We start from the raw sequence: 24,125 nt of genomic DNA on the forward strand, positions 1-24,125 counted from the left end.
GAGCAACATAAGAAAACTTTTATTGTTTTACGATCACACCTGGTAAATGAAATCCTTATTACATTTCCCACTTTAAAGCCAGGATTTCCAAAATGTATTTGACAACAACCCAATTTTGACAGTATAACACTCTGCCTTTTGACAATTTCCTTGGTGACGGTTGTTTTTCAAGAACATTATCTTGGAACAAAATTGGCTTTGCGTTTCCTCCCATGGAAGGTACACACTGACTGAAAATCAGACATTTTAGAATAAAACTACACTTGTAGGCGAAAAAAGAAAATAGGGTTATGCAATAAGCTTGAGACTGACATAGTCAAAAATATTACTCCAAATTTCCCCATTTTACCAGCATTCACTTGATCCATCTCTGGAATAGCACACACTTTCTCTTTAGAATTGTTTATATTACTCTTTTGATTATATGATATTAGATACACTGAAGGAATATTTGTAGAGATACTTAAGTTATAAAGTGTGAAAACTGGAACACACACTTGAGTGTCCACTGTCCAAATTAGGAACTGGACATTGCCAACTCTGGGCTCTTCCTGATCCCACCCTTTCCTCCTACCCCACCCCCTCTCCTGGCCCCAAGATGACCATTTGGAACACTGGGTTTTCATCACATGAAATACTTAGCCATGATCACACGCGTGTGGCTGGGCTGACTCGTGCCTCATAAGGTTTCATACATATCAACAGTTGCACGTAGCTGCATGTGGGTCACTCATCTTCTGTTATGTAATATTTTGCTGTGTAGACATACCATGATTTGCTTGCCAGTCCCTGTCGATGTATGTTGGTTTGTCCTGTGTTTGGTGCTATGACCTTGCATATGTCCCCTGGTGCACAAGTGCAAAAGGTTCTCCAGGACGGCAGCTCTCAAACTGCACAGGAGCTTAAACAAAACGAAAGCCTGTGTAAAATGCAGCTTCTTAAATCCTAACCCAAGAGATTCTGAGTCAGTGGCTCTGGGGTTGGACCCAGGAATCTTCATTTCAATAGACAAGCAAGGACTCCTGACATGACACTTTAATAAACTGTGTCCCTACTACACACCGAGTGACTGCACATGTCCAGACCTATAAGAGAGTGCTTCTGATTTGCCATATCCTTTCATATCCAAACCAACAATATTTATGTTTTCTCTCTTGTGACATACCTATTCACATCTGCTACCCAGTTCCCCCATTCTCTCGGATTCTGTTGTGTGCTGTCTGGGATGCTAACCCTCTGTGAATTATATGTTACAACCACTGTGGCCTACTGTTTCACCCTTATAAGGAGTCCTTTAATACACAGATCTTCTCATTTTTCGTGTAGTTGAATGTATCTATCTTTTCTGGTATCATTAATGCATTTTAGGTAGTTGTTTAATAAACACAGTCATAAAAATATTCTTTTTTTTAATGTTAGTGTTTTGCCTTTAACATATAATGCTGGAATTGATTTTCTTTTGGTGTGAGGTAGGGATCCAAATTCCTTACCTTCTTCCACGTGAATAACCAGTAGTACTAAAACCATTAATTAAATAGCCACTTTCTCCTCACTGATCTGTGATTATATGAGCTGAAATATTTCAGGTTTTCACTATATGCATGAATCGATTTTGATTTCTTTCTGCTCTACTGGTCAATTCCCCATCCTTGTGTGAACCCCTCTGTGTATTTACTATAGCCCTGCCAGGCTTGAGGTAAATCATTTTTTTTTTTCCTTCTCCTTTCTCACCTCCTCTTTTCTCTTCTTGAGCATCGTAACTCTGGCCTTTGTTCTAATAAATTTAGGAACCAGATTGTCCAATCCCTCAAAAAACCCTGGGGTGATTTGGATTGGAATTGCCTTGAATCTACTTGCCAGTATGAGGAGAACTGGCATTTTTACAATATTGACTCTTCCTATCAATGAACATGATGGTCTGTCACTGTATTTGTCTTTTTTAATGTCTATGTTAAAGCTTTAAAATATTCCCATGGATGATTTCAAGCCTCTTTTTATTTTTGTCACATTTTTCCCAATAGGTACCTTATGTTTTTGTTGCTAGCATAAAATGGGAACTTTTCAGATACTGGGTGATATATTTCAATGGTTCTGAAAATTTTAAAACTACAAAAAGAAATACGCTAAAAAGTCACTTCTGCCCAGTTCTTACATTTCCCAGCCCCTTACTAACTTTTAATCATTTCTTTTTTACCTTTCTAAAGTGTTTTTTTTCCCTTTGTGGTTACCCTTGAAATGTCTTTATAAATATTTAATAACTTAAAGACTTAATCTTTCAAACCCCCAACCAAACAAAAATGGACATTTAAACCACAAGCTCCGGTCAGGCGTAATTTGGCACAGATGTCCGCCGGCACACTGGCCCATTTTGAACCATTCCTTCATGACTTTTTCTTCTTACGGTTCCTCCTTGAGAAGTTCCCTTAGGGAAGGAGTACTGGTGAAAACTGCTTTTGTTTATTCCCCAAGCCATCATTGCACACACATTCCTCAAGGAAGTCTTGCCGAGCACAGAATTATAGTTATTTTCCCTTCACACTCTGAAGCACTTGGCATTATTTTCACAAAGACGAACTACTGGAGAGAGACGGACTTTCTCAGTTCTAGCTCCAAAATTTCCCAGGAGGGATCCTGACGGCCCCGTTTGGGTTAGTGGAGCATAAAACGACGGCTCGCTTGGCACCCAGGTGGGAGGACACGGTTGTGGGGCGGTGGTGACAAGGGGCCCAGCAGTAGGGAGTAAAAAACCTGTCTCTAAACTGTGGCTGAAATTTCCCAACACATTCCCATACCATTGGTGGTGGTGGTGGGGGGGATTCTTGTCACACACTTTAGCATCCTTTAGGTACCGCAGGATGCCTGTGTGCTCGCAATGACGGGAGCCCGTGAATCGTCCTGACTGTGGGATAAAGAGCCCTGCCCTCCCCACCCTGCTGCCCCAGCCCACCCCTCAGCACAAGTCCCATGGAACTGGACCCCCGCCCCATCATGCCGAAGTGCCTGGCGCATGTGGAGTAAACCCGCTCTTCCCAAGGCCTGTTCAAGCACCTCCATCAGGGGCGCCCCCCCCCCTTCATTTCCTGACACTTTTCGTCAAACTTCAAGCTCCAGTTTGAATGTCATCTCTCTGGAAACGCCTCCTGGACCAAACTGCCTGCAGCAGCCCCTTGTGACTTGCCCCAGCCCACACGGCACACAGCCCTCGGGGCACCAAAGGGCTGCTCAATCTACTTGCATTTTGACCAAAAGCTGCTTAAAGACCGTTTTAATAAATTTGATTTTAAACTCACAGCATTTTTATGATTTCCTTTTCAGCCTCTTCCCATGATATGGATCACATATTGTATGCTGCATATAAAACAGAGGTGCTCCCAATTTTTGGAATAATTTCCTTGACTTCTAACTTATTAAAGGAAAACAGAAAACCTATGGATAATGAGGGAGACACGTCTTAATGGCATTTTGATGAAATCAAAGCAAGTCTTGCCTTCTTAATTCTTTACACTAATATGCAAACTTTTAAATGTAACTGAAGATATAATCATGAAATCTAGACAATACTCACATGTTTTTGAAGAGTAAGGTGAGGGAGTAATCGTGGAGAATTTCTGCCCTCCGGGGACTGAACGTGCCCCCGAGGCACATGCAAGGTGGGCGGCGAGGCCTCCTGGTCCGAGGCAGGGCTGGGGCAGGCAAGAAACGCCTGGCAGAGCCCTGCCACCTGCCGGGGCTCCCAGGACAGGCACAGCTCCATCCACATGGGTGAGAACATAACGGTGAACAGGCGGCTGCAGCCAATCCTAATTTGCATTCTCCCATGGAAAACAGGCCTATGTTCTCTTACTGCAATTTTTTTTCAACTTTCAAACAAGCTTAACTGTAGTAAGAACAGGACAAGCATCTTATGAAACTCTGAGGAACTTTGGCAAATGCCTATATTTTGTCAAATTGTTAACTCCCTTCAGAAATTTTGGGGGTGGTGACGCAGGAATGGAGAAGTGTAATGTGGATCATTAAATTATAGCATAACAGATAGAAAATACAACACAATTGACCTTTTAAGTCTAAAATTAAAAATTTTTAAGTGGGCAATACTATAATTAATTTGTTTACCTTCTATATCATTGTGATGTTCAACAGCCATTAACAATGCTTTACCAAAGCAAAAACATGAAAAAAAGGCAAAATAATAAAAAAAAGAGACTCCTAATAACAACACTTTTACAACAGTAGTTACAGAACATGGATTTTTAATGAATTTCATACTGCATTGAAGACACTGAACACTTAAAAACAATTACATCAACACAATGAAAACAACTGCTTCTACACAACACTGATAAATGCACACCTTCTCCCCAAAAGAAACTTTTTTTCACAGATTTAAGCAACAGATGACTTACATAGGATTCATCAGATTCCAAAATAGGTACAGATTTTGGCTCTGCATAAGCTGATGTGCAGTGGTTGAGAAAGGGCGCCCCTTCATCCAACAACATACCTCTCGTGAAATTCTCCATCAACACACAGTTTTCAGTAACCACCCATCTCTTTCTGTTATTAAATGAAATTCTGGACATGTCGGCACATGGACAAAACCAATTCCACTTCCAAACACTATTTCAGATATGATCAAGGCAGCTGGTCACACAAGTTCATTTCAGGCACACACATGCACAAACCTGCGGACACTCACACGTGCACACACACACACTCACTACCCCCATCTCCTTCACGATGCCTGAAGATGTCCCTCTCAGCCATGGTGGCGGGTCCTGCTCCTGAGAAGGGCCGAGCCCTGGTCAGGAACGGGGAGGGGGCAAGGGAGACACGGCTGTGAGCGGAGCCTCGTCTGCACAGGCCACGTGGCTGCATACACATGTGTTTACACGCTTCCAATTTTTTAATCCAGCAGAGATCTGGTTCTTAAATCTGGCTTAGTGACCTGCAGACATTTCCCAACGTTTCCAAAAGTAATTCTAAGACACTCAGACGTGAGACTGAAGCAGAAGAGGAGCCGGCATGTGAGGACAGCCCTGCTGTGGAGACTCCAGAAGGGCAGGCGGTAGCCTGCACCGTCCTGACCCTGGCGTTGGGGAATGTCAGACTCTAACAACCAGCTCTTGAGCTGCTGTTGTTATAAAGCTGCCCTAAAACTCTTGCTGTCTGTCCCTCGCTCTGGTTCTCCCCGGCCCCACCCTCCTGCCCAGCCAGGAGTCATCTCAGAACCAGACCCGACGACCCAGGGCAAGAGGCCTGAGATGGTCTACCGCAGGCCCTGAGGCAAAGGAGCCATGGGCGAGGCGCCATCTCTAGGGATGCTCTGCCTGCAACACCACAAAATGGAAGCGGTGACCGGGACTGGGCCATCACGATCGTTTCCAATGTCACCCTCCAGTGCCTGTCCCAGCGCTGGCCTCCAAGGGTTACATACGTGAGGGGGGCACTGAGATGTCTTGCTATCAGACTGTAACTCAACAAGAAACATGGCTCACGAACACCAGGTAGAAAGTCCCAAGAAGGCAAGACTGACAGACTCCCTGGCAGAGGGGGCACCGAGAGCCACCCGCCACCTGGGAGCTGGCAGCTAGTGAGGAAGGAGCCTTTCCTCTTCAGGTACGTGGGCTGCGCTGGCCTCTCCTACCTTCTGAACGAACTCATGTTCTAGCTCTACATCAAAAAGTGCATGTAACAGTGACACCCCAAGTTTTCCAAATATTTTGCTTTTGAGGTAGTACTCATTTATTTGCATTATTGGCTCTCAAATACCACCCAGAAAGTGAACCCACTTGGAAACATGCAAACCCAAGGTGTAGAAAATAAATAAGGTTTGTTTTCAGGTAGCAGGGCCTTCTAGAAAGGTCAAGTCACATTCAATGGATAAGTCATTTGAAACTTCTAAAAACTGTTTATAACCATAGCTATAAACTAAAGTGCTTTAAATTTTGCTTAATACCTGGAATCAGTGATTAGAATCATTATATTTTAGAATTTGCTAGCATGAGACTTCAGGAGATTCAATGATTTTCTATAAAAAGAGCAGAAACTCTTTCTTTTCAAAATGAACTATCCAAATGTTGCAAATTGAACATTCTATGTTTTTTTTTTTTTTAACTTCTAAAATCCAAGTTGATTTTACAGAACTGTAACAGAACACAGACGTGAAGCTGAGTTAACACACGCTGGAACCCCACGCAGACCTGAGCGTGAGGTCCCTGCTCGCTCCTGCCAGGACAAGGCAGAAGTGGATCATCGTTCCAGAAACGTGGAGACCACTGACACCTCCCAATGAGAACAGGGTTCATGATTCACTTGCGCAGACACCACGCCCTCCTGTCACCCCAACACATCCAGGGACTCAACACCAACAGCCGCGGGAGGGGCTCCACCTCTACGGCCCATGATGCCAACACACACAACACAGAAATAAACAACAGGGGCACACTCTGGACGCTTCATGCAGGCTGGGTACAGCTTGGAGAGAGCACACATCTCCCGCTCAGCATCCACCACCCACAGCAACGGCTCCCCAGTGCCAGGCGAGCCGGTAGTCGCAGTCCCTGGCTGCCGAGGAGCCTCAGAGTGGTGCCCTCACTTCTCCTGCAGCAGTGCCGGGATGTTGATGTTCCAGCCGATGGCCTGCCGGTCAAAGCCACAGGTGAACAGGTTGCACACGGGATGGTCCTCGCTCCAGGCCGAGCCGCACACCATCCTCCTGTGGCCCTGCGACCAAGCACACAGCACAGTCAGAGCAGGGCTCCCCAAGCAGGACCAGATGAACCACACACGCCCAAACGACCCAATGGAAATGAGAGCCGTGAACACAGTTAGTCCAAGTGACACCTCCTGTGTTGCTGGTGGAGAAGCCTCCACGAAATGAGGGGTCGGAACATGGATGAACTCATTGAGGCTCACCAGCGCCTCAGGATTCTTTCTTCAAGAAAAGGAGTCAGGGCTTCCCTGGTGGCACAGTGGTTAAGAATCCGCCTGCCAATGCAGGGGACACGGGTTCAAGCCCTGGTCCAGGAAGACCCCACATGCCGCAGAGCAACGCGAAGCCCGTGCGCCACAACCACTGAGCCTACACTCTGGAGCCCACAATCCACAACTCCTGAGCCCACGTGCCACAACTACTGAGGCCTGCACACCTAGAACCCGAGCTCCACGACAAGAGAAGCCGCTGCAATGAGAAGCCCGTGCACCGCAATGAAGAGTGGCCCCCGCTCGCTGCAACTAGAGAAGGCCACGTGCAGCAACAAAGACTCAATGCAGCCAAAAATAAATAGATAAATAAATAAATTTATTTTTTAAAAAAAGCAGTCAGATCACAGTCAACAGGAAGAATACATAAATGGTCACTTTGGAAATTTTTAATGAATCAATGAGGCTGGGTGACGTAGGAAACAGTAAATAAAATTCCCTCAAAGACCCCAAATACCACTTTAACAAATAACTGGCTCAGGTAACAAAGGAGCTAGAAATATACCTTTGGTGCCAAATAAAACAAGGATAAAATAGATGGCCTTTCAAGTAGATTCCCGCCACCTTCAGGAATTCAGTTAAATATCAGAATGTTGGAAAAAATATTGCAGATTACTTGGAAAGGTTATAGCAGATACACACACTAACATGTTACTATAATATCATACAACAGGTACAAGAGGTAGAATTCAGAAAAGCTGACAGAAATTCTATAAGTAAAAGAAACTCTGGGGACTTCCCTGGTGGCACAGTGGTTAAGAATCTGCCTGCCAATCCAGGGGACACGGGTTTGAGCCCTGGTCCAGGAAGATCCTACATGTCATGGAGCTACTAAGCCCATAAGCCACAGCTACTGAGCCTGCGCTCTAGAGCCTGCAAGCCACAACTACTGAGCCTCCATGTTGCAACTACTGAAGCCTGTGCTCCGCAACAAGAGAAACCACTGCAACGAGAAGCCTGTGCACCGCAACGAAGAGTAGCCCTCGCTCGCCACAACTAGAGAAAGCCCGTGCACAGCAACGAAGTCCCAACGCAGCCAAAAAAAAAAGAAAGCAAAATAAAAAAATAAATCTATTTCACCTACCACTTTAGGAGGAAATTAATTCAAGCACAACAGAATTCTACAATTCCTACAAGGCTGAATGTTTACAGACAATTAAAAATGAAACTGTCTCCATGGAATTAGTACCAGGAAGAACTGCTTGGAACTCCCTCTTTCTTGAGGGAGAAGATTCTCAAAGCCATGAAGGGACCTGGGCTCCTGGGTCAGAACGCAGACCTCACATGCTGTACAGCTGTTCTATTTAACACTCAGGCCCACCTAAGAGAGAGAGAATCCTATTCAGTTAAGGTGCAGCTTAGGTGCTGCGTCAGTGATACCCAGCAGTTCGCAAACGTGAAGTTGCCTGGACAAGCAATTCATGGCTTTGCTGGGGTGGTGAAGCTTTCCTGAGTTATTCTAATTTCGTGAGTAGTTTGTCTATGAAGTGCACTCAAAGAAAACAAAGCTCCACAACTAACTTGGGACGGTACACGTAAGAGCTGCAAAAGGGAGGACATGGCTTTGTCCGAAGGACAGAGGACCTCTGGGAAGCTGGTGCCACTTAGAGCAGACGTGTCTTCCCTGTCTACCAATCTACCTGCCAGCCTGCCTCCAAAACTGCCCTGGGTCCACAGCTCAGCAACCGCTGCGAGGTTTTGCCCAGGACAAGGCGGAGGAGCAGCAGAGGAGACTGGGGGTGCAGACACACTCACTGACTGCAGGGTCAGGCACAGACCCTGTTGGAAACAAGGGACTGGCTGACCCACCACACAGCTTCCACTGTGAATGTAGAAAAGGCCAAAGGAAGCCAGGGAGAGAGTGGGTGTGTGTGGGCTCCATGGAGCAGAGCAGGGGCTTTGTCCACTATAGCTCCACCTGCTGCCCCCTGGTGCTGAGACTGGGCCCTGAACTTGAACTTGGCCAGGTGCCCCCCCCCCAATATGCTGACTCAGCAGGTCTGAGCTGGTGCTGCAGAGCCCCAGGCTCCCCAGCGAGATCGGCTCCTGCACTGCACCGACCGAGATGAACCAGGAGCAACCCCTGCCTCACGAGAAAGTGCATCTAAATGGAAACACGACCGCCACAGAAAGGTGCCTCCAGGACCCATGACCACTGCCCCCACAGGACAACGGCACACACCTGCCCGGCGGTGAGCTCAGCTGCTGTGCCCAGGGAGTTCTGAAACGCAGCTGGGAGACCAGGAACTGAAAGCCTGATTATCTCAGTTTAAATTTAAAAGCTGCTGCTCAGCTCAGGTATCAGGCAACGTTTCCAGCTTTCAATTTTATGCACTCCAAATACAGACTAAGTACTTCCAATGGAAACCCAGCAACCAAAGACTTAGTAAGAAAATGAGTGTAAAAATCGTGAATATTTTTCTATTGACTATCTGTTGAAATTATGTTATTTCGGATACATTTGGTTAAATAAAATACACTGTTAGAATTAATTTCTTTTTGTGAAGGGCTATTGGAGCACTGGACACGCCCAGACTGGCTGGGAGTTCCCATCCATCAGTGATGCTGGGCCCGGGACCCCAGGCTCCCTGTGAACAGACTCGGCCCCAGCATGTACCTGCCGACTGCTGCGTGGGAGCCTCGCCAGCCGCACGCCCGACATGTCAAACAGCCTCACCTGGCGGTTGTCGTGGGGGAGGGCAATGATTTTTTGGCCAACGCACACATTGATCCTTCGAAGAGATAAAATCAGGTTACATACAAAACAATGAGAGCACAAGTTTCTGAGTTTATAGATTATGATGCAGTAAGGGATTTCATACTATTCACACTTCAAGGCAAATCACACCAGCAAACCACAGGTATTATCTGCCTAGGGCATCAGGAAACAGGCCAAGTTACTTACATGTAACTTACACGTATGTACTACTCGGTAACCTTTGGCCATAAATGGCTCATTCTTATTCTTACAAAGCTCAATACACCAACCTGATTTTACACCTAAGTTTCAGTATTTATAGAATACTGGATATGCATTAGAGAATCAATAAAAAAATACTTTCCCGGGAGTCTAAACCACTTTTCCCAGGGCTCTACCAAGTAAACACAAATTTACACGAAGCAGACACAAGCCACAAGGCCCCCTTCAAGCCACACTAAGGGTTCACGTGAGGAGCACCGCTGTCACCTATTGATGGCAGAGTCCGTGCGGATGGTCGCGATGGGGGACCTCATGTTCTTCAAGTCCCAGACCTTCACGGTGCGGTCATCACTGCCGGAGACCACGTTATCTCCTACGGTGAACACGGCAGAGGTCACGGTGCTGCAAGTAAAGGACACAGGGTCAGAACCTCGTCAGGAAGTTCCTGTCCACACTGTGTAACAGACACGTGCTCTTGCTGCCAGAGGCCCTGGCAGGTGGGTGGAGATGTGGACGCTGCGAGTCGTGTACCCTGCTCACTGGCCCTCCCGCCTAAACCTCCACTGGGCATGCAACTGAGCACAGTTGACCTCTCCTACTCAACCTCAACTTCTCCAGGCAACGGAGCAAGGAAAGGCTCCCAGAAGAGATGGACTAGATTAGACAGAACCTGCCAAAATCTCTATACAGCAGACGATTAAAAAAAAAAAAAAATCCAGGGCTTCCGTGGTGACGCAGTGGTTGAGAGTCCGCCTGCCGATGCAGAGGACACAGGTTCGTGCCCTGGTCCGGGAAGATCCCACATGCCGCGGAGCGGCTGGGCCCGTGAGCCATGGCCGCTGAGCCTGCGCGTCCGGAGCCTGTGCTCTGCAACGGGAGAGGCCACAACAGTGAGAGGCCCGCGTACCGCGCAAAAAAAATCCATCCCAACTGCAACTTTCAATCAAGTTAATCAGAACACTGGAAAAAATTTCATTCCAACAATAACAAAAACCAGTTTAAAAAAAGATATGAACAGACTCTTCTCCAAGGAAGGTTTACAAATGGCCAATAGGCCCATGAAAATTTGCTCAACATCATTAAGCATCAGGGAAATGCAAATCAAACCACAATGAGCTATCACCTCACACCTGTTAGAATGGCTGTCATCAAAAAGACAAGAGATAAGTGTTGGGGAGGATGTGGAGAAAAGGGAACCCTTGCGCACTGTTGGCGGGAATGTAATTGGTAAAGCCACTACGGAAAACAGTGCGGAAGTTCCTCAAACAATTAAAGACAGAACTACCATGTGATCCAGCAATTTCACTCCTGGGTATTTATCTGAAAAAAACAGAAACACTAATTCAAAAAGACACATGCACCCCAATGTTCATAGCAGCATAGCATGGAAGCAACCTAAGTGCCCATCAACAGATGAATGGATAAAGAGGATGTGGTATATATATACAATGGAATGTTACTCAGCCGCGAAAAGGAATGAAATCCTGCCACTTCTGACAATGTGGATGGACCTGGAGGGCACTATGTTAAAATCAAAGACCACGTGTGCCACAGGGAGAAAGGCGGAAGTGAGGGTAAACCCGAACAGCAACCTGATGACCCACCCGAACTCCCTATCTGAAGAACAAGGACACCGTAAGGGCTTGAGCAGAAACGAGGTGTTGCTGCCCCTTAGGGCCGAGGCACAGCGCTGTCTGAGCAGCTCGGCCATTGGCCAGGCTCTAGGGGCAGATGCCTCTGCTGCCTGTGATTTCTCTGCGGACTGGAGGCCTCAGGAGGTTTGGCCAAGTTAAATTTCAGTTAACATTCTGCTAAATTAGTGGGGAAAAGTCCCCACAAAAGCTCGTCTAACTCTATGTTAATGAAATGCTGAAAGATGTCAGGTTTTCAATAAATCACGACCCTGACAGGTATTGTAGGGCATCAAAGGGAGAAGCTGGTGAGGCCATCCTTCTAAAGGCCCCTCCGACGCAGGTCCCTCAGGGGCGGGTGGGAAGGCTTGGCTCCGCCAAGCTCCCACTGCCTCATTTATCTTGCTGCCGAGAGCAGCCAAGTGTGTGCCTCCAGCTGACGGCGCGGCACCTACTCACCACACATGCTGCGCAGCCTGCAACGTTCCGCTCCCTCCATGGGCCTCAATCAACAGAGCGTCCAGAGAGTTCGCGCTCCTCTTTAGGACTGACAGCTGTCCCCCCACCACACAGAGACATGGCTGCTTTGTGCAACCATCTGCCGAAATTTTCCGGCAAAGTAAGGAAATACATGATGTGGAAAATGCCAGCCTGGGAGACATGGAGGCAGCGACTCCTCTGGCTCCACGTTGGGCACCGTCTGCAGGGCTCCTACCTCTAATTCTTAGGACGTAGCTTCCGACGGAGCAAAGTAACACTTTCCCACCTGAAGTACAAGCCAGAGGAGCAAGCACTCCAGAAACAGGGACCCAGGCTGAACCTTTGTGGCTCTTCCACCTTTGGGGAGACCCCAGGACGCATCGGGTGGCTCTTGCCTGCTTAGGATTGTGGCAGGGCACATGAAGTGCAGTTCCACAGATGTGACATGACACACGGACCAGAACGCCTTTCTGCACCCGCACACAGGAGATCCGTTGTGACTGGTGCTGCTTGCAGGGGGTCGGGCCACCACCTTCCTTCCTGACCACTGGCTTCCAAGCTGTGTCTTCCAAGCTAAACGTCCCACAGAGTAACAAGTCTTCGGCAACACCCAGGATCTCAGAGAGCACTGCCCTTCCGATCAGGAGTGCTCTTCAGAAGTCAGAGACTCATGTCTCCTGTGCTTCAAGACCTCTGATGCCTGAATGAGAAACAGAAAACTCATCTCCAAATGAAACACACTTCTGGAGAGTCCTTGAGGGCCGGCTCCCAAAAAAACAGACCCTGAGATAAAAAACATTTAAAGGAAACGTCAGTTTTGCATCACACATAATTCTTCAGCACTTAAAGTCCAACTGCTCCTGGAAGAAAGCAGGTAACGCACACAGCGTGCAGGGCCTCGGTCTCACTTGTTATTTTCTCTCCAGCTGCCCTCTCCAGGGTCAGTCGAGAGTTTCCCAACTCACCTTGCGATGGGCCTGAACCACAGAACTGCTTCCTCTACAGACTGCACACCTCTCGCATGCCAGGTCCCGCTTCCCACAAGAGAACATGTGACAGAGGGGCGCATGACAACGTCCCCACAGCCCGCGCTGGCGGAGGACACAGGTGCGCTACAGGGTCGGGCGCTGTCCTAACACCAACACTCCCACCAACGGCACCCATGCCAGAGCTCTGGGGATGTGCCCGCCATGGCCACAGTGAGGGGCTCCAAGGGGTGAGTCAAAACAGCACTGCTATTACTAGGCTAAATTCTCCTCAGCATTTTATTAACCGAATTAATAACCTTTTCCACAGATTATTCAAAGATGACAGGCCCACACAACCTGATTTCAAATGATTACAGAGAAGTTAAAATCAGTAAGGTTGATATAATAACTTCACACTTGCAGTATCAAGGGTCAAGACTCTGATTTCCTTTCTGTGAAACCTGGTCCTGATTTCATTCTTACTAAACAATGTAACAGTCAACCATAAGTCAGATTTGAATGCTGCAATTATATCAGTAATTTAAAGAAATCTGAGAGGAATGTATTCCACTTAAATGAGGAGGGGGAGTGAGCTCCCTCAAGTTTTTTAACGCTCCATCCCCTGATTTTCTGAGTCCAAGAGTTTATCTGCTTACATGCTCATCAATTAACAGCCAATGTCCCAGTATCAATGTGACGTGATTCTGTGCATAAAAATTGGGAAGAATTTCAAAGGTTTATTTTTTAAATCTTTCAAAAGGAAAACATCTGTTCATAAGTTTTGAAAGTAATATGATATGAACAAGCCCTATTCATAAGATAAAAGTCAGAAATAAATTAGGAACTACAAGATTTTTACTCTCAAATACGTTAGTAGATTGGCCCTAAATTGCAAAGTTGGAGCCAGAGGGCCTGGCCTGGGTCTGTGGGGATGGTCCGGGGTTGGGAAGGCACCTCTCCTTCGCTGGTAAAATGAGGAGTCCACCCGAAGCGTCTCTCCCACCAGAGCGTGGGGTGACTCCCCTAATGCTGGACAACAGGTGCCGGAGGGTCCTGAGAGCCCGAGGTCGTGTGCAAATGTGCCTCAGAACCGCGTGGAGTTCCCAACAGAAGTGACACAGGCTGCATGGAATATGACGTGTGTGCAGAAACATATACGTGCACGTGTAAACGTGTCTGTCCAGAAGTGTTACAGGCTGCACAGACCGTGATGTGTGTGCAGATACGTGTGTGTGTGTGTGTGTGTGTGTGTGTGTGTGTGTGTAACGTAAGCCAAGACTAACCTCCCGCCAACACTACCATCTCCCAAAGCCAGGCTCTGCCCGGCAGCTGCCCCCTCCCCACTCTGCTCACTGCTCGCCGTCGCTCAGGGGGTCCTGCCAACACCTGTGTCAGGTCCAGATGTGCCTCGTGTACGTCTCAGTGAGGCTGTAACGACGCAGACGGGAAGGTGTCCATCTGTGTGAATAACCTGACGATGCTGCTCTGGGTCACCTCAACGAAAAGTGAAGCAATCAACTCACAACAAAGAGGCATTTAGGGCTTCCCTGGTGGCGCAGTGGTTGAGAGTCCGCCTGCCGATGCAGGGGACACGGGTTCGTGCCCCGGTCTGGGAAGATCCCACATGCCGCGGAGCGGCTAGGCCCGTGAGCCATGGCTGCTGGGCCTGCGCGTCCAGAGCCTGTGCTCCGCAACGGGAGAGGCCACAGCAGTGAGAAGCCCACGTAATGCAAAAAAAAAAAAAAAAAAAAAAGGCATTTAAATGCACTAATTTCCTTAAGTCCTTATTTTTATTAGTTACTAATCAGCCCTTCTTCAATGAGGAATTTAAAAAGGATAAATGGAGAAATATTAAATCTCCTCTTACTTTTCAAAACTATCTCTTGAATTTCAAACAACTTTTAAACATATCACCGGGGATCAGTAACTAAATTACTGTATATCCACTACCTACCTCTAAAGCCAAGGTGAGCGAGCAAGAAGGAGGTGGCTCCTCAGCAGCTGACACAGAGACACTCCCAAGATCTTTCCACACAGTGCCCACGTGTGCGAGGTGCACACGCCCACCCGGCAGCTGCCGCGCACCACCACTCATGCCCTCTGCCCATTTCCATGACAAGACAAACATCCACTGATTCATAACCACTGCAGTCAGATCACATTTCTGAGACCACGGCTGCCACTCCAGTCTCTAGGAATCTGAGCAGAGTCTTTGGGCAAACAGAGCTGAGAAAATTGGAAATGGGGCAATTTATGGGGAGTTCACTCTGTCAGCCTTGGTTTGATGGCAACCTCAGATATCAACCATCTATTGCCAGAAATTACATAAGTCTCTACACTTCCCCAAATGAAACTGTTTTCAATCTACCCAAGCGAACAGAAGACAGAAGCAGACTCCCAGGCATGTGGGGACGGGGCTGTAAACTGGGGGGAGTTCAGGTTCGGGTTCTGAGGCCCCTGTGGTGCCCCGGGCCTCTCCTTCCTCCAGCAGTCATTGCTACCCCTGTTCCTCCTCCTCATCACGGACGAGGGCTGAAGACCAAGACCAGGAATGACAGACTCTCAGCGCAGCGCAGAGGTCTTCCAACCACCCCTACCTGCCGCCCGCCTCCAGCACAGGCCTGCACACACACTGTGTCGCTGAGCAAGCACAGAATTCAACAGTTAAATCGAACCACCACCCAGTTAAAAGTATCACACTGCCAAAACACTTTTTCTCTTTAAAACTTAGCATAAAGAAAACTGTCAACAGCACGACACAAAATTCAAAGCGACTTTCACCTTCGTAAGCATATGATCTAGAATTTAGATCTCTGGGTACTTGGCAAGAGAAGCATATGAAAATGTCATAACTTTAAAGCAATCATTATAATCTCTAAACTTTTTTAAAAAAGGTTTTTGTTAGATGTCATGTCTTATTTTCTTTAGACAAGAAAGTACCTAAGTTCACATTTGGGGGATGAAGTTAAAATCATATGAAAAGAATTAAGGCAAAAAAGAAAGAAACAAAAACCTTTGCATTCTCAGATATTTTACCCATGTTGAGCTAATTTCAGATATTTTCAATGCCAGAGCTTATTCGCACGTGTAAATACTGTCAGCTGGGTACAGACTGGAGTCATCGGCCACCCACAGGGGAAGCTTAATGACCAGTGACTGCCTCAACTGCCAGTCCCTTTTTATAGCAATTGAAACAAAACAAAATGAATCTAAAAAACTGGGGGAGCGACGACTCTACCAAGCTCCACAGGAGGCAGCGGTGCTGGGAGGAGAGGGATCAGGAGCCTCCCTTTAGAGCAGCGGTCCCCAACCTTTTTGGCACCAGGGACCAGTTACGTGGAAGATAATTTTTCCACGGGGCGGGGAGGGGGGCGGGTTTGTTCAGGCAGTAATGGGAGCAATGGTTTAGGCGGTAATGGGAGCGACGGGGAGCAGCAGATGAAGCTTTGCTTGCCCGCTGCTCGCCTCCTGCTGTGCAGCCCGGTTCCTAACAGGCCGTGGACCCATACCGGTCTGCGGCCCAGGGGTTGGGGACCCCTGCTTTAGAGGACAGTCTACACGGGCATCTCTCAAGAGCAGCAGTGGTTTTAACCTAAGTATAGGTTTTATTATAGTAGAGCCACTTTCAGGAACGTGTCTGTACCCATAGCCCACAAGCTCAAACTCCAGCCCCACCGACTGAGCGCAAGGTACGCAGAGGAGCCGAGGCACTGTCCCCATCAGGTTGTCTTGAAGTGGCTCACTCCCCGAGTTACACTGTCAGGTGGAAAACACATGAATACATAAGGATTTAGCTCATTTCAGATAAAAAGCACTGGATTTCAATTCCAGCTGATGACAGAAATACATGAGACAGAAACTGCCAAGAGTTGAAATTCCTGTGACATTCCTAATTTTTCCAATTAAACATTTCTATTATTTCCAAGAATAGTACACACTACAATTCCCACTATTAGGAAAATAGTTTGTTATATAAGGTTTCTAAAATTACTTTTCATGCAAATTGGTACACCTTGGGTCACTAAAAGCTAGTCTAATAATACAGCCCCCCAATTCCACTAAGTAAATCCTGTTATGTTAAAATTCCTAATATAATGAAGAAATTTCATAATACACAGTGAAAATAAACATAACATACCAAAAAAGAAAAGGGTTCATTTTTTGTCTTTTCTAAAAATTTATGAGGAAAACCTTAAAACAGACCTTCCATCTGGGAGCTCTCTCTCTACCCAGCAAAAATAATGCAGCACAAATCTCAAGGGGACCCATTTGACTACAGATTTTTATCTTACAGTGAAGTGTAACATCTGAAACCCTACTTTCTCAAAAAGGCATAGGAGACTTCACTGGTGGTCCAGTGGTTAAGATTCCATGCTCCCAAAGCAGGGGGCCCGGGTTCAATCCCTGGTCAGGGAATTAGATCACACATGCCACAACTAAAGATCCCACACCAAGTAACGAAGACCTGGTAAAAGAAAATGAAAAGGGAAAAATAAACTCTCCCCCAGCTCCCAGAGAAACTGGACTGCAGAACTAAGCCAGTAATGTTGAAGCCTATACCACTACATCTTGCCTTAAGAAAACGCAACACAGAAAATTCAAATTACTCATATAGGCAAGTGAATTATTCACATTATGAAAGATGTGAGAGTCTAACATACTTTACTAAAGAATTTGTGCTGAGTTCCTATAAATAAAAATATGCCCTAAGATAGGCTTTTCCAAAGTGTGTTCCACATCATAGTAATGTGAAATATGTGGTCACATAATTTTAAGAAATACAGCCTCTGTTTAAGTGACGATCCACTGAAAACATTCCACGCAGACTTTTTAGGGAGACACAAGGAAAGAACAGCAACGCTCCTGAGAACAGCACTTCTGAGTGTTGCTTTTAATGTTCAGAAAAGAATCGGGTTAAAAGGATCAAGAAAACCATCCCAGAAAACTCAGTCACCTCCCAGCCCAGGAGCAAGCTCTGCAGGCACTGAAGTGAGCTCCCGAGAGGACATCTCAACTGTCTCTGGCTGGAAGTGCAGGCAGGACGGCCAACCCTGGGGCCGGTGGACAGATGGGGACAAGCACGGGGGGTCATGGGCATCCCTACAGATGTGAGGGGAGGCAGGACACCCGGAGCTGCTTGAAGATGTGAGTGATCAAAGTGAACAGCGCTCCCTATACTCTGGTTTTGATAACGGACGCCTTTTCGTGGGTCCACACTTACATCCCCGTGCAAAGGGAGTACACTCCGTGGGTACCACGTGTCATATGGCTCGACCCCAGAAGACCTGTGCCAGACGCAAAAAGGCAGCAGTCAAGTTAGGGACTAGGAAGAGTCCTTAGCTGAAAGCCTGTAAAATGTCTCACTTCCTGCTTTTCCAAACTGCAGTCATTCCCAGAGGCTTACAGCTGATGTAACGTGGGATGGTGGTTCCAAAAGGGAGAGAACAGCCTGCAGCCCCACCTGCTGACCACGCAGCCTGCGGCCTCTGCAAGGCCTGCGGGCCCCAGTGCAGCTGCAACCGTAAAGTCAACGGGAAACACAAAAGCCAGCCCCTCACCCGGCCCGCCAATTCACGAAGGCTTGAAAAAAGGTAAAGATTCCCCTTCTCTGACACTTACTGCAGGAAATTAGTGCCAAAGAGAGAACTTTTTAAAATTGATGTTTGTATCTACACATCAACGAAATATGCTAGCTCATCCTAACAGAGCAAAAAAAAAAAGAAAACGTAAATACTCTAAGTAAGAGCGGTACTTTACGTAGACTCTATTACCATCCAAAAGCTCCTGTGTCCTGGTAGTAAAAGTGAACGCAAGTGTGAACCGACGTCTCAGGTCAGGGTTGGGAGAGGCCCCAGGGGCAGACCCAGCATCCTGTCAACTCTAAGCCACTCCCGATCCCATTAGAAAAAACAAACCTAAGAAACTGTGTCACACACTGGAAATAAGTCCTTCATCCCCGGTTACACTCCTCGTAAGTGTCTCTCTCCAAAACAGCCATCGTTTTACACACCTACCAGCTGCAAAAACAGACCAACAATTAAACAGGTATTTTAAACATGACACAGTACTTGCTACCCTCCACAATCAGAGAAGACAGGTGGGAACAGGCCACTGCTACCATGCTCTCAAAGCTACACCAGACTCTTCCATCGACTCCCAGTAAGACAAGTAAGTTCTTGGCTTTTTGTGCAAAACAAAAATAAAAACTTTCAGAAGTTAAATAGAGCAACTGAAAATAGAATGTGACCAAAAGACCCTTCAAATAACATGGAGACAGAGCTCCCTGGAACCAAATTCAGAGTCCGGCAATCTTGAGGACCCTGCTTTGGTTTACCCACGGACGGGAAGGAGGCCGTCAGGACTCACCGAATCCTCACCGTGCTCCGCACTCACCAGGGGAGCCTCCTGGATTCTGCCCCCGCAGGCCTACCCTACCCCGTGCGGCAGAGGCGGCTCAAGCGAGCAGGGCAGAGGCCTGTGCGCCACAAAACGGACTGCTTGCCCTCCACGCGAGACTCCTCCACCCGCCCTGGATCTCCGGCCAGATTCTGCTCGGTCCAGGACCACCAGCAGGGCCAGCTAAGTGAGGGGACTGGGGCGGACGGCACAGGGCAAGTCTGGACAGACGCCTGCCGGGCCAGGGCGGCGAGTTGGCCGAGTGAGGGTCTCGTGGAAGAGGAGCCACGGGGCGCTCAGCGGTGAATCTGGCACAGCCTGAGCATCGCTCATACTCACGGCCACAAAGGCCCATCACCCTCAAGTAGGAGGGTCCGCGAGGCTCCACTAACTCTCAACCATGCCAATGAATAAAGTGTCAGCTATACAGGCAGAAGGACAGAATCAGCAAAACCATCCTTTCCCAACTCTCGAAGGAATAACTGATTCAGGCAAGGACCCTTGATGACATCAGACCTTTCACTGGGTGGAAGGTCGCTGAGAAACAAGACACACCTCAACGTGTCAACCCTCACGGTCGCGGGGACACCTGGCAGACACTACCTGTGGTCCAGGCCAGCGTCCCCAGTCATGCAATGATGGGTGGGATGGGGCACACACAGCAGTGGCTATGAGACTTCCGGCAGAAAGGAAGCCGCAGAAGAAATGCAGAGGGTGCACGTTCCACAAGAGACTGGCTTGCATTCCACACACAAACTCGACGTCACAAAAAATAACGATAACAAAATGGGTGGAACTGCCCCAGATTAAAAGAGACCAAGGAACATAGTATCTAAATGTAATGAATGAATCTCAAAAAGATTCTCTGAGGACAACAGAGATAAATGTGAACATAAGCTGGATGTCAGAAGCTGTCACAGGCTGTTTTTTATTTTTCTCAGGTGGAAACGATACCATGATATTTAGAGAATGTCCTTATTCTCAAAGACACAGGCTCAACCAAAGAAAGTATGCGTGCTTGCTGTACATCCAGCCCTTTGCACATGTGTCTGCAGAGACAGAGGCAAATGTGGAGAAATAAAAATGGGTGATCCTAGGAGAAGGGTAATTGGGATTTGCTGACTATTCTTTCAACTTTTATGTTATGCTTAAACTTTTAAAATGAGAAACTTGGAAAAAAGACGTGTGGACTAAGGAGTAGGGCTGTGCGGGCAGAGTCCTGGCTCGTCCAGCGCACTGTGACCAAACGGTCCCTTCTGCTCCCTGGGCCCTGAGTGACTTGCCTGAAAAGCAGGGAAGAGCAGCTGCTCCTGGGCCCCTAGACACCCCAGCAGGGTCCCCCCTCCACAAACAGGACCGGCCCCAGGAGGTAGGGACTTGGGGGAGCCCAGGGTCCCCCTAGCAGGAGCATGCCCCTCCGGCAGACGAGGGCCTTCCCACTGAAGCCCACACTCAGCTGGGCAGGTGCTGGGGCTGCACACACCAACCTCTTGACCTTGAGCTTCCGGAAGAACACTGTCCTGGCTTCCTTTTGAACATTTATTAATTTTGAATATTAAATCTAAAATTTAGTACCTAACATTAAACACAGAAAATGGATTCGTTTACAGGACTGTATGACAAAGACAGGAAATCGGACTGGAGCAGCCGACAAGCAGGTTCATCTGCCAAGAAGTGTTTGCTGATATGGCCGTGATCTGGCCTTTACGGACGCGCTGCTGTACAGGAGGGACCCTGCGGGACAGCAGGAGCAGGTGACAGGACATGGTCGGGAGCTGCGGGTGACAGGAGTGCCAGCGGGGGCTACACAGGGCCGCCGGGAGAGGGCCAGACCGCAGGCCGAGGAGCTGGGAGGCTAGGCATCACTCAGTGGGAAGGTCACACGGGGTGAGAACAAGCGTGTAGGGGGCGAGCTGTCGGCATGCAGCTCTGCCCACCAGGCAGAGGGTGGGACGTGGGGACTCTCCCGGAACAGCCCTGCAAAACGCATGATGTCAAGACCAGACAACAACGAGCCCAGCGCGAGGACGAGGAGGGGCAGGGAACCGCTCTGATGTTCGCGCCACGACCCGAGCGTTTCCGGCCCTCCCCCACCTCCTGCCCACCGCCAGTTTCAGGAGGGGACACCAGTGAAATCTTCCAAAATGGAGCTAAGTGTTTTGGGAAAGAGTAGCCATTCTGAAAAATGGTGGAGTTGGAAATTAACACTGAAAATTAAAATAAGAACGGACTCTTAATGTCTACCTGCAGAACTTCTTTCTCGAATAGTTAAAAAGAGACATCTAAGCAACTGAGACTCACTCCGTATGGCCCTGGAAAACATTCACGGAGTGGATGGAAGGGTCCCTGAAGTCCCACAGACGGAAAGTCGTGTCGCGGGAGGAGGTCACCACCAGCCGCTGGGTCGGGTGTGTGCAGCAGTGCGTCAGCTCCTGATCGTGCCCTGCGACAGAGACGAAGGGCAGACGGTCACAGGGAGGCAGGCCCCTGCTGTGCTGCCGGTAAGAGGAGTCGCGGGAATGGTGTGTGGGGTTGAGGTAGGGCCCATGTCCCTTCCCCTCGTGCATTTGGAAGAGCAGGACAAGTGTGAGTGGGACACTCCTGACCCCGATGGCTGGAAGGTCAGGCAGATCTCCAACAGGCCAAGTGTGTAAATAAGTACAGTTCCAAATTCCGCACTTGCAGAATAACCTCTAATAATACACAGGTGGAGCGCTCGGTAGAACACAACCTTTATCACTCAGTGAGGAAAGGCACTCACCGATAAACATGCACAAAGGCCTGTGATGGGCAGAGCTCTGAGACAGCCCAGAGATGCCAACCCTGGTACACACCCTGCAGGATTCCTGCCCTGTGTTTGGGAAGAACCTGCAAATGCTCTGGTAATCTTGGTACATTATAAAGCGAAACAGATTTTGCAGATATAACTAAGGCCCCCAAATCACATGGCTTTGAGTTAATCAAAAGAAAGATTGTCCTGGATGGGCTAGTCAGGTGGACCCTTTTAAAGGGTCCCGGCAGAGATGCTCTCCTGCTGGTCTGGAAGAAAGCCAACAGCACATGGTGAGACGCCTCTGGAGTGGCCACGGGGGACTGAGGGCAGCCTCTGGATGCTGAGAACTGCCCCCAGCTGACAACAGGCAGGAAAACGGATCTCAGTCACGGGCCACAAGAAAAGGAATCCTCCCAACGGCAGTAAGAGGACCCCAGGTCTCAGGTGAGAGCACAGCCCCCACCAACACCTTCACTCCACCCATGACACCCTGAGAACCAGAGGGTCAGCGAGCATGTGCCCAGAACTCCTGACCCAGGGGCACAATGTGATAAATTCATGTTATTTTAAGACATTAAGTGTGTGGAAGTTTGTTATAAAGCAAAAGAAAACTAATACAACAACCACATTTAAATATCTAGATACTGCATGTATCTAGATGCAATTAACCCCCCCGAAGATAAGATAAATTTAACTGCCAACAGCTCTATTAATCATAAAGGAGCTCTGAAAATCACAGCTGCACCAACAGAACCAAGAGTCCTTCTAGACGAGACGTCGCCTGCACACAACCGGGAATGCAGTGCCTGCACACCTGTCAGGGAGTGAACAAGTTCCGACGTCTCCACGTCATACAGGTTCGCCGTTCTGTCCCACGAGGCCGTCACCGCCTGCTTGCCCCCGACCAGCCAGTCGGCGGCTATCACCACTCCCTGGTGGCTCTTAAGTGATGTCAGTGGCGCCCGGATGGTGGGACAGTCGCTGGATGCGTCCGCGTCTGCATCGGGCTCATCCTTGTCGGAGCACTCCACCTCGTCCTCGCCACAGAGCTGCTGCTGGGGGAGAGCAGAGAGGCGGTTCCCTGGGAATCCTGAGCCTGCCAGACACGGCTGCACAATCGCACTGTTACTGTCTGTCCTTCTAGGACTTAACCACCGTTACGACCAACACCGGTGGGTGTCTGGTACTAAGTGGTGCTCAGTGACTGTGTATCAACTTCACCATCTCCTACTTGGCTAAAACCCTGGGCCAACCATAAGAAGAAAAAACGAGGTAACTACAACATCAAATGAGCTACAGTTCATTTCCACTAACCAATAAAAGGGGAAAACAAAATGATTTTCAACATTTTAAGTTTTCACCACAGATTAGGAGAAATGTCATAAAACTAAACACAATTGAAAATCAATAATTTGTCACAATAAAAAAAAGGAACATTCAGTTCTCAGAAGCCTATTTAAAACACGTTTAGAATTCTATTGCTATGTGAATAGACATGAGAGTTCACTTTATTTTCCTACATTATCAATAATCTTTTGTCAAAAGCTAAGGATAAAACAAAAAACCTGGGCTTCCCTTGTGGCGCAGTGGTTGAGAGTCCGCCTGCCGATGCAGGGGACACAGGTTCGTGCCCCACTCCGGGAAGATCCCACGTGCCGCGGAGCGGCTGGGCCCGAGAGCTATGGCCGCGGAGCCTGCGGCGTCTGGAGCCTGTGCTCCGCAATGGGAGAGGCCACAACAGTGAGAGGCCCGCGTACCACAAAAAAAAACAAACAAACAAACAAACAAAAAACCTAATAGTCACCCTAGGCTTCAGGTCTTTAAGAAAATACTGTGTATTCATTCAACAAATATTTATCAGGTGCTTACACGGTGCCAGACCACATGCTGGTCACACAGCAGAGAAGGGGAGATGGCCGCTGCCTGGCATGTCCACGTGGAACTCGTGCAGGAGGTGATGCGGGCCTGGGGCCCCG

The 24,125-nt window shown here is 48.1% G+C and overlaps 1 protein-coding gene across 2 annotated transcripts in view; it reads right to left on the bottom strand.

Annotated features, from left to right (window-relative positions):
• Nucleotides 1-6,591: 6,591 nt before the first annotated feature.
• The window catches only part of WDR37 (WD repeat domain 37), a gene marked incomplete at both ends in the record, with an annotated part of 43,576 nt that continues 26,042 nt past the window's right edge, over nt 6,592-24,125 (bottom strand). The window contains 5 exons of one of the 2 annotated variants that reach the window (XM_079701296.1): nt 6,592-6,723; nt 9,599-9,713; nt 10,169-10,303; nt 21,678-21,819; nt 22,964-23,198. In XM_079701296.1, the coding sequence (XP_079557422.1) occupies nt 6,592-6,723; nt 9,599-9,713; nt 10,169-10,303; nt 21,678-21,819; nt 22,964-23,198 (759 nt within the window). Of the gene's footprint in view, nt 6,724-9,598; nt 9,714-10,168; nt 10,304-21,677; nt 21,820-22,963; nt 23,205-24,125 lie in introns of both variants that reach the window. The other variant, XM_079701295.1, reaches the window with a different exon arrangement.

This window comes from Hyperoodon ampullatus (genome assembly GCF_949752795.1).
Source record: "Hyperoodon ampullatus genome assembly, chromosome: 3".
Classification (NCBI taxonomy): domain Eukaryota; kingdom Metazoa; phylum Chordata; class Mammalia; order Artiodactyla; family Ziphiidae; genus Hyperoodon; species Hyperoodon ampullatus.